The sequence below is a fragment of the Orbicella faveolata genome, unplaced genomic scaffold, assembly GCF_042242905.1.
Source record: "Orbicella faveolata isolate gen_17 unplaced genomic scaffold, um_ofav_v1 contig_36, whole genome shotgun sequence".
NCBI classification, from domain to species: Eukaryota; Metazoa; Cnidaria; class Anthozoa; order Scleractinia; family Merulinidae; genus Orbicella; species Orbicella faveolata.
This window is the reverse complement of record NW_028301565.1, coordinates 4,454,610-4,468,743: the sequence shown is the minus strand read 5'-3', so window position 1 is coordinate 4,468,743 and position 14,134 is coordinate 4,454,610. Positions and strand designations below refer to the sequence as shown.

The 14,134-nt window shown below is 39.2% G+C and overlaps 1 protein-coding gene across 1 annotated transcript in view; it reads left to right on the top strand.

The window, feature by feature from the left end:
• LOC110067160 (complement C3-like) overlaps positions 1 to 14,134 on the top strand; it is a 34,440-nt gene that overhangs the window by 18,515 nt on the left and 1,791 nt on the right. Inside the window, exons 24-40 of the mRNA XM_020774455.2 lie at positions 838 to 1,074; positions 1,654 to 1,705; positions 2,186 to 2,260; positions 3,519 to 3,614; positions 4,066 to 4,257; positions 4,558 to 4,633; positions 5,139 to 5,301; positions 5,556 to 5,636; positions 6,167 to 6,335; positions 6,754 to 6,920; positions 7,285 to 7,446; positions 7,651 to 7,716; positions 8,787 to 9,139; positions 10,744 to 10,831; positions 11,515 to 11,586; positions 12,902 to 13,007; positions 13,508 to 13,603. Of these exons, the coding sequence (XP_020630114.2) occupies positions 838 to 1,074; positions 1,654 to 1,705; positions 2,186 to 2,260; positions 3,519 to 3,614; positions 4,066 to 4,257; positions 4,558 to 4,633; positions 5,139 to 5,301; positions 5,556 to 5,636; positions 6,167 to 6,335; positions 6,754 to 6,920; positions 7,285 to 7,446; positions 7,651 to 7,716; positions 8,787 to 9,139; positions 10,744 to 10,831; positions 11,515 to 11,586; positions 12,902 to 13,007; positions 13,508 to 13,603 (2,251 nt within the window). The remainder of the gene's footprint in view (positions 1 to 837; positions 1,075 to 1,653; positions 1,706 to 2,185; positions 2,261 to 3,518; positions 3,615 to 4,065; positions 4,258 to 4,557; positions 4,634 to 5,138; positions 5,302 to 5,555; positions 5,637 to 6,166; positions 6,336 to 6,753; positions 6,921 to 7,284; positions 7,447 to 7,650; positions 7,717 to 8,786; positions 9,140 to 10,743; positions 10,832 to 11,514; positions 11,587 to 12,901; positions 13,008 to 13,507; positions 13,604 to 14,134) is intronic.

Below are 14,134 nucleotides of genomic sequence, written 5' to 3'. Positions count from 1 at the left end.
TCATTTATAACGTATAACACAGAAATATTACTGGAACTAGTTAGCGCTTTCTTCTTTTCGTTTACAGCTGTTTCGTGAAAGCTTGTGCTACAAAAGTGCACGCGGCAATGCCGTAATAGAAAGGAATATTTAATAGTGTTGGTTTACCAAAGGTTGATCGAAATTCGCGGTGTCTCACCTTGATAAAAGGAAAAATGTATAATGAATATTTCTACCTATGGTTTCTCCTTTCTTCCTTTGATCTTTGATCAAACTACAGTAACCCCCCGCCCCCCGCCAAAAATGCCTTCCGGCATTGTCGCGCACGCATTTACGCGTGACGCTTCTATATGCATCCATTTATTCATCCTTACATTCATGTCTATTCTGATTGTATCATTCAGACATTCATTAACTCATCTCTTCTTCTATCCATCTTTACATCCAAAAATGTCCTTATCTCACTAATTACCATCAGCCACACCTTTTTTTATTTGTTTTGGTTATTTTATTGCTATATACGCTATCACATTTTTGCTAAGCAAACAGAAACTTTACTTAGTTATAGTATTTGCAAAAAAGTGTACAAAATTTCACTTCATCGGCGATTGCCATTTTTGAATATTGGAAAATAAATAATACTTTTTGAGGGAAGAAAAGCTAAAGCTGAAAATGGCACCTTAAACATCATTAACCAAAACACCTAATAAAAGCATGGAAATCAATATGTCGATATAAAGATATTACGCCAAAAACGACTTTACTCTCGGTGCCGTGGACTTTCTTCTAGGCTTCCCACGATCTTGTAAACAAAGCAAATTAAACGAACCATTTTATTACCTTTCATCTCTCCATCAGGTGAAACTCTACCTGAAGGGCGACAAGGACTTTTGCTCTATTGCTGTCGACCGCAAGCTTGGTCTTATCGGCCTGATCAAAGTGCCAGGCAACGATGCCCGGTCTGTAGCCGTACCCATCGTTCCCAAGAGAATTGGGGAAGTAGAAGTTGAAGTCTCGTCTATTCTTCAAGTAAAACTTGATAATGTATATATGAATATTGCTGGAGATGCTGTGAAAAGGAAAATATTTGTTGTGGTAGGTTTAAACAAAGATTAAGTCATAGGTACTCAAACGAACTTATGTAAATGTACTCGAATAGGATTAAAAATCGAACTAATTCGAAGCTTGGCCAATCAGAAACTAGAACGCTGAATTTTCTCTATTATTACAGAACGTATAACGTAACACAGACTGTCTTTGCTAGCACCCAAACTCACGCTGTGCTTAGAAGAACTTATCAAAAAAAGCTTTCTTCCGATCCAACTTGTGGTGTTTTGAAGAGTCTATTTATCGCCAAGAAAATAAGAATTAATATTATCGGTTGAATTGGTCCCTTTTCAGAAATTCAACAATTTTCGAATTCTCTAGAAATGTTCCAAACACACTTTTCGTAGCATCTGCCACCGTTTTGAACGTTTCGGATTGTCTTGGGTTAAAGGGAAACAACACCCTACATATGCGTGAAACGTCACATCCAGCCACCCCTCCCCCAACTTCTACACTATCTTTGATTTCTATCAGGGAAAAAATTTGTTGCAATCGTATATTTACACGTTTCTTTTTTTTTTTTAGCGAGTTTCATTACAAAATTTTATGTAACTTGTTTTATTTCAGCCTGAAGGAAAGGAGCATCGAAAGTCGCAATCTTTCATATTGGATCCAAATGGTAATGGTTTAACCTTACTGTTTTAGGATTTTACATTTCAACATTACAACGTGTATGCTCCAAAGAATATTGTGCGATTTATTATCAATTTTCTCAAAATGTCATCTTTTTTTCCCATTTATTACCAACAATATACAGAGTTTTTTGCCTCTTGAACAACAGATTATGATAATCCCAAATGAATTCTGGCAAATTGGCCGGTTGAACGTCCCTGTGAAGAGATGGTCTTTGTATAAGGATTTCGTTTACCTTAAAAAGTAACAATTTATCGACGTAGGTGTTGAACGAGAAATCCTGACCGATGTGGGGATGCGGCCGTTAGTTGCGATTTGAGTATAGAGGGGTGAAACTTGAGGAGCGTTTGTTTTTTCTGTCTCTTGCATTAGATATAAAATGTGATTGAGAAGCTATATAAGATTTAGGTACAGATGAAGACTATGTCTCGTGTTAATTATTTGTAACGTTTCATTTACTTAATAGGTAATCTTAATGATGGACCAAAAGATGGAGAAGACCAGGCAAAAAAGCCAACAGCGGCACCTTTTGAGAGTCAATGTATGTATAGTAGCAGTTTGATGTTTAAAAAGATGTGACGAGTGGAGATTTTAAGGAAAATACGAGAGTCATATTTTGCCCAGTCAATTCACATTTTGGGTCTACAGTTGTTAATGATTCTTAGTTTACAGGTACAGCAATAGAATGGGTGGTTAGAGAGACAATAGGATTGCCAGGCGTAAAATGCGTCCGATGAATGTGTTTACACTTGCGGCTTGAAAAATGACTGATTCCCAGAGGAATATGATGCCATAAGTCCAAACGTAAATATGGGTAAATGTCGCAGTCGCTGTCGCCAACAGAAAAATTGAATTAAATATAATTGGGACTCACATGAAGAAACTTTAAGTTGTGTCCGAATGGAAGGGTAACCCCAGTGAATCAGAATTGCACGAGCCTTTCATATCAAACCCGAAGTGTTTTTGATGCGATGAAACCACCCAAAGTGTAATGGCCGATATTGGGTCTTAGAACAGTTTCAATTCCCAGATTACTGAATTCAAATGTAAAAAAAAAAATAATATAATATTGAGAATCTGAGTAGCAGTATGGATGATCAAAACTCAACCAGATTGAAATGGATTGGAGCGATCCTTAACACCTATAAATCCTCTCCATTTAGAATGCAGCTACGGTTTCGTCTAGAGAGAACACTGCTTACTTTAGTTTTAGATTTTTTCTCTCTTTAGGCCTCTGGCAACATGTTACAAAATCCAGCCGCAATTTTGGGTAGTAAGAGAATAAGAGCCTCCAAACCTGACTTTTTGTTGTTGTTGCTGTTGTTGTTTGGCATCCCAACGGTTTGCTCATGTCAAATGCAAAACAAAACAGTAACAACAATATAATGTGAAGAGCAGTATGGATGATCAAACCTAAAACAGATTGTGACGGATTGCATAGGGTCCATAACCCTTATAAATCCTCTTCTAATTCATTTAGCATGCAGCCGAGGTTTCATCGAGAACGAACATTTCTTGCTTTAGCTTTCTTTTTCCTCTTCTGGACCTTCGGCAACATGTTACAAAATCCGGCCTCAATTTTGAGTAGCAAAAGAAATAAGAGCCTCTAAGCTGAAGAAATTTCAACCAGTCAAGCCTGACTTTTCTTGTTCTTCGGCGTTCCAGTGGATTTTGAACCAAACAACACAATAGGCCCATTTTAGCAAAAAATGAATTAACCACCAACAAGCAACACGATCAGTTTTTCTTTTCCTTTAAGAATGTAAGGTAAATGTACGTGCTTTTTATTGTTCTCACAGCACAATTGGGTCCCAACGGACAGTTGGACAGTATAAAACTGGGATTTCCTCAGAAAGCTATTCCAGGCTCAGTCGGAGCTGTTATTTATTTAACAGGTAAGTCAAAAGTTATTTTATTTGATGTCAACTTAAATTGACGGGCAGTGGCATATAAATAATACATCATATTCTTTTTTGAATCAGTAACATTTTGTTTATTTCCAGCCGAAACATATTTTCGTTCCTTAGTATGTCTGGCACTAAAAGAGCCAGAAAATTTAACTCCAAACACCTTACAATCTAGTAAAAATTAACTGGTTTATTTACAACTCAATCAACTTACCTTTAGAACTTAAGGTTTTTTTCTTGCTCGTTAACAAGACTTTCAGTACGTCTAACGTGCCAATGACGAGGTTTTTATTGGCAGAAAAATACAGTCAATTTCTTATCTCATAAGACTCTCTAATTCACTTCTTTGAATTTTGTTTGAGTTCTTCAAAATCATTAATGTTTGTGGTGTCATATAAAAGGGTTTCTGAGGTTTTTCAACAAGCCATTTTCGCTTCAGGAAATCTTCTGGGTCCAGTTGTCAACACTACTATCGAGGGTGGTCTGGAGAAGTTTTTTCGCCAGCCTACTGGTTGTGGAGAGCAGACGATGATCCGTCTCGCTCCAAACGTTTACGTTTTAGAATATCTGATGAACACCAACCAACTCAGTGGAGCTAACGAGGAGAGTGCTTATCGCTTCATTCAGTCAGGTAATTTTAGTGAGGTGTCTTTGAATGAAAGCTTGCGCTGAATTTAACAGTTAACTGTGTACATTTTGGCTTTTTGACCCAGTTTGCATTTTTAGAAGGCTTTGTCCTGACAAAGTGTTGTGAGGACCGTAACCCAAAACGATTTATTATTAACATCAACAGAATTCCAACTTTGTTTAACCTTCCTCCCTATAGGATAAAAACGAGAAAAGACGGAAATTTTTTTTTCATTTAGGGTTTATAGTTCGTTCGATTGATTTGTTAGAAAGGCTTTGACTCTTTGACGCTGTTCTTTTACAGGCTACCAGAGAGAATTAAACTATCGTCGTGGTGACAAGTCGTTTAGCGCGTTTAACAGTCGACCAGGAAGTACATGGTTTGTAAACTGACAAAGCTTTGTATTATACTCTATACATGGTCATAGAAATGAGTGACACTTTTGTTAGTAAGCTGTGTTCCGGCAAAAGATATGTAACATATTTTTGGCAGAGATGTTGCGAAGGAAATAGCAGAGCCTTTTGACGTAATTACTCGAGTGAAGAAAATTTATATTTTGGGAACTGAAACAAACGAGTGATTTTCCTTTTTTTATTTTTCTCGCATTTTGAAAGAACTTGAAAAGGCTGTGGAAACACTTACCAGCAGCTCGTGATCCTACAGTATATTTCGTTCTCCTAAACCTCCACTTTTCCCATAGTGCGATAGAAACACGGAGAATGATTTCCCAGACGCTGCAGACTGTGGAAGCAGTTTGGTGCGGCACATGACAGGCACGGCGTCTGAACTGGGTCGTAATTGCATAACAGTTATTGCAAACACTTTACACATATGCAGCTTCATAAAAAATTCAAACTGAGAGATGTCTTGTTAATTTTTTTAAGGTTGACGGCTTTTGTGATGAGGGTATTCTGCCAGGCCCAGCAATTTGCTGGCGTTAATATCGACGAGGATCTGGTTTGTGATTCGGTAGACTGGTTGATTGCAAACCAACGTGCAGATGGCGCCTTGCCCGAGGTTAACGCTGTCATTCATAGAGAGATGGTGGTAAGAAACTCAATTAACACATTAACTTACCTCCTTCAAAAGGATCGGATTTGTGTGAAGTGACTGACGTATAGAAAGTTCAATTTTTCTCGAAATAATGCATAAATTTACGGCAAACGCTGGGCATTCTTCGAAATGTTATCACAGAAATCCTAAGGAAATATTTAAGCTCGCGAAAGTTATGCTATCTTTGGTTTCCTGTAGGATTATAAGAAATCTTTGGCAAGCACACTTTATTATTTTACACATTTCAGGGAGGTGTTTATGTGGAAGGAGACGTTGCTATGACAGCTTTTGTGTTAGCTGCACTGGCGGAGTGCAAGTGTGGAGGAGCGGTAGGTGATCTTCAATCAGTACATACAACATTCAAATTGGAAAGATGAACATAACTGGTTTAAGTGGCCGTACAAACGGGGCAAAATTATAAAGAATTATACAGGTTGGGATTTCAGAATGTGGCTGATGGCCGTATTAACGGGGTGGCCGCATTAACAGGGTTTTCTAATAGCAAAATGTATGTTCGTCTCGCCGGGACAAAAAACCAGTGGCCGAATAACGAGGTGACCATATTTACGAGGCGATTGTAAGTCGGAGTTCCACTGCATTGAAACAGCAACAAATCATTAGTTTATAGAACTTTACAATAGACAACAGTGAAAATAACAAACATAGAAGAAGTGAGAAATGTTTGTTGTAGTTTGGTCCTTATTTTCTGTTTCATCCAAAACTTTTAAAGTGAATATAGCACTTCAGGACGCTCTCTAGTAAAGACAGTGAAATAATTTTGACCGTAATTTACCTTTAAAAAGCGGAAAATAAATTTGCAGTTATACAACTTTAGAATAACGTCGATATCTTCTCCTAGAATTCAAAAGCCTCGATACTTCGCGCCCAAGACTACTTGGAGAAGCAGTACAAAACTCTGAACAAGCCTTACAGCATGGCTCTAACAGCGTACGCTCTGGCCCTGGTAGACAGCAAAGAAAAATTCAATGCAAACGACCGGCTTGTACAACGTGCTATATACGACAACGGTTAGTTGAAAATATTCGTCAAATTTAATTTATCAGATCGACTCCAAAAACTGACTTGTTATATTGTCAGTTATTTTGTTAAACATAATGTAAGGGCATTTCTGAAATTACGCATCTTTGAAATCGTTCGTTCTTAAATCTGGCTGTCAATATTGAATTGGCTTTCAATCATAAATACGTTACAAGAAAGCAATTAAACTATTGAAAGGTAGTGAGTTTCAAAACACCTTTCGTTCGCAAGACCAGTTTTGTAGTACTAACGTAGATAAGATATATTTTAATGTGTAAATAGTGTTCCCAATTAGTTTTTTAAAGCTAAATACCCTTTGACACGTCAAATAAAGTCATTCATTCATTCATGCATGCATTCATGCATTCATTCACTCATTCAAACCGCTGTTTTTTATTGTTATTTCAGATAAAAAGTCACGGCACTGGAACGCTGGAGGGAATGCACTTAATGTGGAAACCGCTGGCTACGTACTGCTCACTCAAGTCATTCTCGGCCGCACTGGTTATGCTGGTCCTATTGTGACATATCTGACCAATCAAAGACAGGGTGGTGTTGGATTTGTTTCCACTCAGGTTTGTAACTAATACCCACAAAATTACGCTTGATAAGTTGATCACTAAATGTTAATAGTGTCCACTACGTTTTGGAAATAGTGAAAATCTTGAACAGCCTTTAATAAGCAGTTTTCATAATATTTAACAATTATTCGCCAAAGGCGAAGTGAACATTGGTGAATATTGACCAATGTTCACTGAGCCTGAGGCGAATAATTGTTTTAGAGAAGAATTGTAGTATTTGATTAATGGGCGTCCTCGAACTCAATGTTGTCCTCTGTTTGGTTTTCTCAGTCTACCAATGCAGAGGTTCTAGCTAGCATAAAAGACGTAATCCGAAAATGCATTTATTTGTTTTGTTTTGTTTTTTTCTGTTTAACAGGATACCGTAGTTGCTCTACAAGCACTAGCCTTGTACAGCGAGAAAACAGCCGGAAACGCATTGGATCTCAGAGTCAAACTAACTTCCGAAGTTGAAGTGGACTGGAAACCACCGGAGATACACTTCACGCCAGAAAACGCGTTGTTAAGGAGAGAATTTAACGTAAGGATTAAGACTACGATGGAGTAATGACTTAAGTTTTGAAGCCACGATGTATACATCGCGTTCGAAAATAACTATCCCTGAAAAACAAAGCCTGAACCATGAAGCTCATCAACTGTATTTACACAAATGGTTTTGTGTTATTAAATTTTAATCTGTCGTCACAATCTGGGGGCTTAACTTCTTTCTATGTTTTATCGACAGGTTAAGAATTTCCTTGGTGGAAACCTGTTTGTGGAAAGTCGTGGAACCGGGGTTGGTCTGTTAGAGGTAAGTTTAACTTTGTTTTGCTCTTCAATTTCCTTGCCTTGGTCTGCGGCTGAAATTTTCAACAGAAGTACTGAGAGAGTAGCTACTGAACAGCGCCATTGGACTACAAATACCAGCATTAATTTCGTTGTCCCATTATCATTTAAATTTTGAAAGTCGCAGTGGGGTTTAATTAATGACTGTCTTAATCAGCAGGAGAATTAAATGGTAAAGGGCTCTAATGGTTTTAGTTCAACGGCGCCAACATACAAATCCCTTATTAAAATTTCGGGGCTTGAACAGAACGTTTTCAACATGCCCTTTAGGGTAAAAGGTTAGAGTGAAGATAGAGTCTGAGTTCGAGCCAAGTGGCCCCTCAGGTTGGCTCTCTTGTTTCCGTATGATGAAGCGACCTGGAGTATTTGTAATCGTTCCCTACCCCCAGGATGGGGGGCGGGGCAGCCCATCTCCGGGTTATTCCTAGCCTTTAACTCGCTGGTACCCATTTATACATTTGGGTAAGCACTGCACTTTCTACTCACAAATCTACAGCCTTATAATGCGTACTTCGTCAGCAAATGTTTTCCCAAATTCAATCACATCATCTGAAACCGTATTTCTATTACTATGGCTGAGGTTGGGCGCTTTCCATTCAACCAACTGGAGCTTTCGAAACGTGGCAAATGGTACGGAAATTTCCCTCGATAATTTCCGGAGAATCCGGAAATTGTTGAATTTCCAAAATGCGAACAATTTAACCAAAATTTCCGGAAATTACGGGAGGAAAATCAAACGAAACCGAAATTGCCGGTATGAAATGTTCAAAACTTTGGGTATACATCGCGAAGTTCTCTTCTTTTCCGGAAAATCTAGTAAATACTTTTTCATTCGACACCGGTGATTCCGGGAAATGTAAACCGGTTTTGGGGGTTCATGGAAAGCGCCCCCTGTGTTTAAAAAGGTTGCGAATTTAATCATAAAAGTGAAAGTTCGTGAGCTTAAGACGTCGACTTTTTAGTGCAAAGATCTCTGCCAGGTGTTAGTTGTATACAGGAGCCGTATTGTATACCAGTTGCTGTCTTCTTTTCAAGGTGGAAGTTCGCTACAACCTTCCTTCGTCACGCGATGAAATCTGCAAGTTTGACCTGACGACGAAAGTTGTAGAAATCAAAGAAAAGGAAGCCGAGAATCTGTTTGGTCCTGTGGAAGATCAAGCAGACGAGGATGAAGACAAGGATAAAGAAAACGAAGAGAATAAGGGTGGCATAAAAGAATGCAAAAAGCTGAAGAACAAAAAAAAGAGAAAAGAATGTAGGAAGAAGGCAAGAGAAGCAGCTAAAGACAAAGACAAAGACAAAGACAAAGGCAAAGACAAAAAGAAAAACAAGAAGCCGCCACCGAAACACCAGCCTGTCAAAAGCATCCACTTGAAAGTCTGCACAAGGTAATCGAGATTCAATTACGTTTACCTATCCTTTTTGCTTTTGTCATTTTCTAAACATATAATTGCATCATACAGTACTCTTCAATTTAGTGTAGAGGGTAGCTAGGATTTACTTTGTTTTTTTTCATTTTGCGATCAGAAATAAAATCAACCAATGGTGACTCGATCGTTTGACAATCGCGTACATATTCCCACGCTTTGTGCTCGCTACACATATGTATTTGCTTTGGGTTTTGATTGGTTCATTGGACTATCCGTATACTTTATGACTACCCGAGTGATTACTTTGGTTTGGTTTTGGTTTTAGTTTTACGACACTCAATCGAAAACTGCTGTATTCACTTTGAATATTTAATTATACAAAGATACTCTAAGATACTCTACGACATAAACACGAGTATAAGCATAAGGGTAGTGAGGATGCCCACGACACCAGCATGGTACATAGGCTTGCGCAGAATGGATAATAGACCATTTTACCGTTGTCTGCTCAGTGACCTGGCCTTTGTATGGCAGCGAGGCTAGAGTTGACCTTGTTTTGATACAGACCTCACTGCTTTTGTTGCGTAAAACCAGTTGTTCTGATGCTAACTAGGTGCATTTACATGACAAAAGCAGTGAGGTCTGTATCAAAACAAGGTCAACTCTAGCCTCGCTGCCATACAAAGGCCAGGTCACTGAGCAGACAACTGTAAAATGGTCTATTGTCTTATTTCGGACCCGTATCTCCTCGACCTCCCCGATGCAGTAAAACGAGACGGCGGATCGACTTTTGCTTAAACTTATGCTTATGCTCATAGTAGCACGCTCTCACTTGACACAGGTTGTTTGCCATTTACCCAAAACTTCTGAAAATTTCGGTCACAATGTAAATGGTAAGACAATTTTGGACCACCGACGAGAAAATTTTCGAAATAAACGGAACGTCTTAACTTGACAGGCAGTCGAAAATTTGCAACTAAAATATCCGAGTTGGGAAATGTGCTTACCATATGCAATTCTCCACCCCCAATTTGGAATTATGATCAAGTCGAACTCGTCCTAGTCTTTTTCAATAAATTTGATTTTTTAGGTAAATCGTAAATGGCGGACGGAGCTTACCTTCAGGCATTTTTGCTTACCATTTGCACAAACCGTTGACAAACCGGCTTCTCCCTGTAAGTGGTAAACAGCCTTAAGCCTAAGCACAAGAAGGACAGACTGTTTTTCTGCTTGTACTTGTGTTTACGCTTGTTTTGTGTGCGTCCTTACAACCGTGTGCTTGTGCTGTGGGAGTTCTCGCATCGTTATGTCGATGCTTGGGCTTGTGGTTATGTCGTAGTAAATGACAGGACTGCTCTAAGATATCGAAAGTGCCTCCCAACTGCTGAACATTTCGTAAGGTTCAATTCTAGCGTGAAGAATGATCTCTTTTCAGTTGTTATCAGTGTACAAGTAAAACCTATCTAGCAACTCAAGAGTTGGATATCTGGGTTCAATGTAAACTAAGTGATGAATTTATGCAAAAGTGCTAAGCGCGTGTTATGATTGTTGTACGTTGTTTGTTTCCCTTTGAACCCTGAGGGAGTCGTTTTTATTGCATTGATGCATTTATTGCATTGCAGGTATAAGGAAAAAGGAAACACTGGAATGTCCATTATGGACATTGGGATTTTAACTGGATTTGCACCAGACAAGAAGTCCCTGCAAAAGGTAAGCATTTTCTTGCTGTATCTGCAACGGACCTTGACACCTTTTTCTTGATATCTGTTCCCCAAGCGACTTCTTCCTCACTGGGAACTCATGAGTACTCAATCTAACCCTAAACCGTAAATTGGTATTTCCTGTGGGCTGTTTTTGTGAATGCCCTCCCCCCGCCCCAATCCACCACACAAACAGACACACACACACACACACACACATACACTCCCAAGGGGAACCTCCCTCTCAAGTCTACTGAGTGTGTGTAAATTCTGATGATGTGTCTGTTGGCATAGTGGGAAAAGGTGTCAGGGAAATTTGCTGGGAAGTAGAAGTTGAATGCATTTCTCCTGGAAAAAAAGAATAAATACAAATTTGCCAGCGACTAGAAAAATTAAATTGAAAATGCTTATTTGTCGGTTACTATGTGTTCACGATGGTACTAGAAGAAGTATGGCAAATTGTCTCGATTTTACTGCGCTCCTGTATCTACTGAGATGTACAGTATGAATTACGCTAGTATAGACTTAACGAGTAGTTTGCCCGAACACTGACTCGAGTGGCTCTTTTCTGTAGTTATTGCAGCTGTTTGAGTTGCATTTGTTGCATTTTTGTTGTTGCTGATGTGCACCCCAATTGCTACTTGCTGTGAGGATGTAAGATGTAGTAATTTTGTTCTGTTGGTCTTTTCACAGTTGGAAGATACTTTAGACGAATTGGACAAATACGAAGTATCCGACAGATCGCTGGTTGTGTATCTTAGCGAGGTAAGATATCAGAGTTTCAGTCACATGCTGCATTTTGTTCTTTGAGAATGAAGTCTGATTCCTGGCAAAAAAGAGAAGATTGCCGGCAAACTGCGAGAATTTGAAGGAGCTCAGTCACGGTATTTTTTAATTATTTTGGTCACATACAAAATTAGTTTTAAACCGACGGAAACCAGAAAAAAAGTAGTTTACTAAGATAGAAGAGCACTGAAGAGAGAATAGTAGACCATAAAGAAATAGGGATGGTTAAGGATGGAGAAGATTAACACGGATTATAAACGAACGAACGTGAAAAATTTAGCTAAACTTTTCAAGATGCGACGTAGCAAGATGTGACGTAGCTCCTTTAAGCGCTGAGGCGTTCGCAAGAGTACGGTTGGAGGTCATCACTGTGACCTCAACAGCTTATTCTGTTTCAATAAACCTACAGCCTGAAGCGAAGGAGCTAAACGGCTGTCATCGTTACCTGACAGCTGGTTCTTAACTTAACTTTTCTTCAGCATGGAGCAGCAAGTGGTATTGTTACACCCCTCCCCCCGGATCGGCTGCTTGTTACATCACGGCCGCGTTATCCCCAATTAGTTAGTCGGTTTCCTTGGCAATTTCATTTGCGAGTATTTGATTAATCTCCTGGCCCCTGTTGTTCGCCGGGTGGATAGCGCTATATCCACCGGATAAATCGTTATCCAGTCGATAAGTGTCGACAAAACAAACCACGCTATCCACTGGATAGTGATTTATCCGGTGGAGAGCGTTATCCACCTTTCGAACAACCCGGGCCTGGTGGATAGATGAACTGTTAGTAAAAAGCAAAGTGTTTTGCCCATGAAAGTATACAACGCAAATACTAAATTGGTTCGAACCCGACGCTCTTAAACTGGTGCACGAATTCATGAAGGACTTTAGGTTAAGATGTCTCGTAAGTATCGTTCGAATACAAGAAATTTGTAACTATATAATGCTTAGAATGCATCTTAACTTTATAGAGCTTCATAAATTCAGCCCCTGGGCTCCAACAGCCTGATCATATAGTAGGCAACTGCGAATCTCACATGTTTACAGGAGGAGGATCGATAATTTCCAGGACAATGGAATTTGCACGTTACAATGAAAATTCGCGAAACATAATATCACAGATATCTCGTGTTCATAAATAATCTTATTCACTGCGAATTCCCCTCCAATAATTACCATGCGATGTCCTGAAGAAACGAATTTTCAGAGAGAACACTTTTTAAGGCAAGCAACCCTGTAGTGTGTGATAGTCAACAGTGCAAGTGTCAACTCATACGTTCTGTGCATTATTTCGTTTCAGATCCCCAGTGACCGTGATCTCTGTGTAGATGTCCAGTTTGACCGAGAATATTACGTGGGCGTGGTACAGGCGGTGCCGGTCAATGTATACGACTACTACGAACCAGGTACGCCTAGATGAAATAAAATGAATCTTAAGCGAGAAAAACGAGGTCGTGTAACAAATGAGCTTTGTAACTACGGCTGCAAGTAGTAGACTAGTAAAATGATTACAACCCGAAACAAAAGTCTTTTATGTTAACGGTGGCGAAGGCGAGGAAGTCTTATAATCAGTGGTAGACCCGAGATAAATCTGATTGGCCAAGCTAAGAGAGCAACGAAGTCATTGTCATTGGCAAGTGAATGCGGCTGATTTCACTGCCATGCAATGATGTCCCTTGAAAACGTAGCAAGCGAAGTTAAACAGGAACATGCTCAAATAACCATAAAATGCCAAATGAAACAGCTGTTAAAGATGACAGTGTCTACTACTTGGGCAATATCAATAGCATTATTTTCTACGTACTGTCACAGTAGAATAATTACACGGACTTATTGTTGTAGTGTATTTTACTTACTTGAAACGTTGATAGTACAATTAATTCTTATTTTCCCATTTGTCGCTCAGATCAGTCCTGTAGTAAATTTTATGGACCCGACAAGTTCAGCCCATTGAAGTTGGGAGTTTGCGATATTGGAAGCAAATCGTGCAGATGTTCTCAAGGTATCTATGAATAATTGATTTCCGGAATTGCTTATGGCAAAGAATTTGTCTTGCTGAAGAAAACATTTTTCCAACAGATCAATTGCGGCAGGAATTTTGAAAGCTGATGTTTAGAGCAGTGGATCCTCGTCTTTGCGTCACGTCAGCTTCTCAAACTCGCCATTGCTGTTAATTTGTCTTTATATAGAGCGGTTTTCAATTGAGTGTCGAAAAGTAATTGGTTTTGGATTTACTACGCTCGACGATTGGGTAAAAAACTCGCGCCACTTTTTCACCCAATCAGAAGTAAAACCAAAACCAATCGTGACTACCTTGCAAACGTTTTCCCGCGCTTTGCGTCAGCTACATGTAATTGCTTCGAATTTTGATTGGTTCATCGTATTGTCTGTGTCCTTTATGATTGGCTAGAGTGATTACTTTGGTTTTGTACGACGCTCAGTTGAAAACCGCTCTAAAACTCCAAGTTTATTATTAACTGAGCGTTTTACTTCTCAGCATTAAAGAGTGTAAGATTGACGTTATTAGCAACGG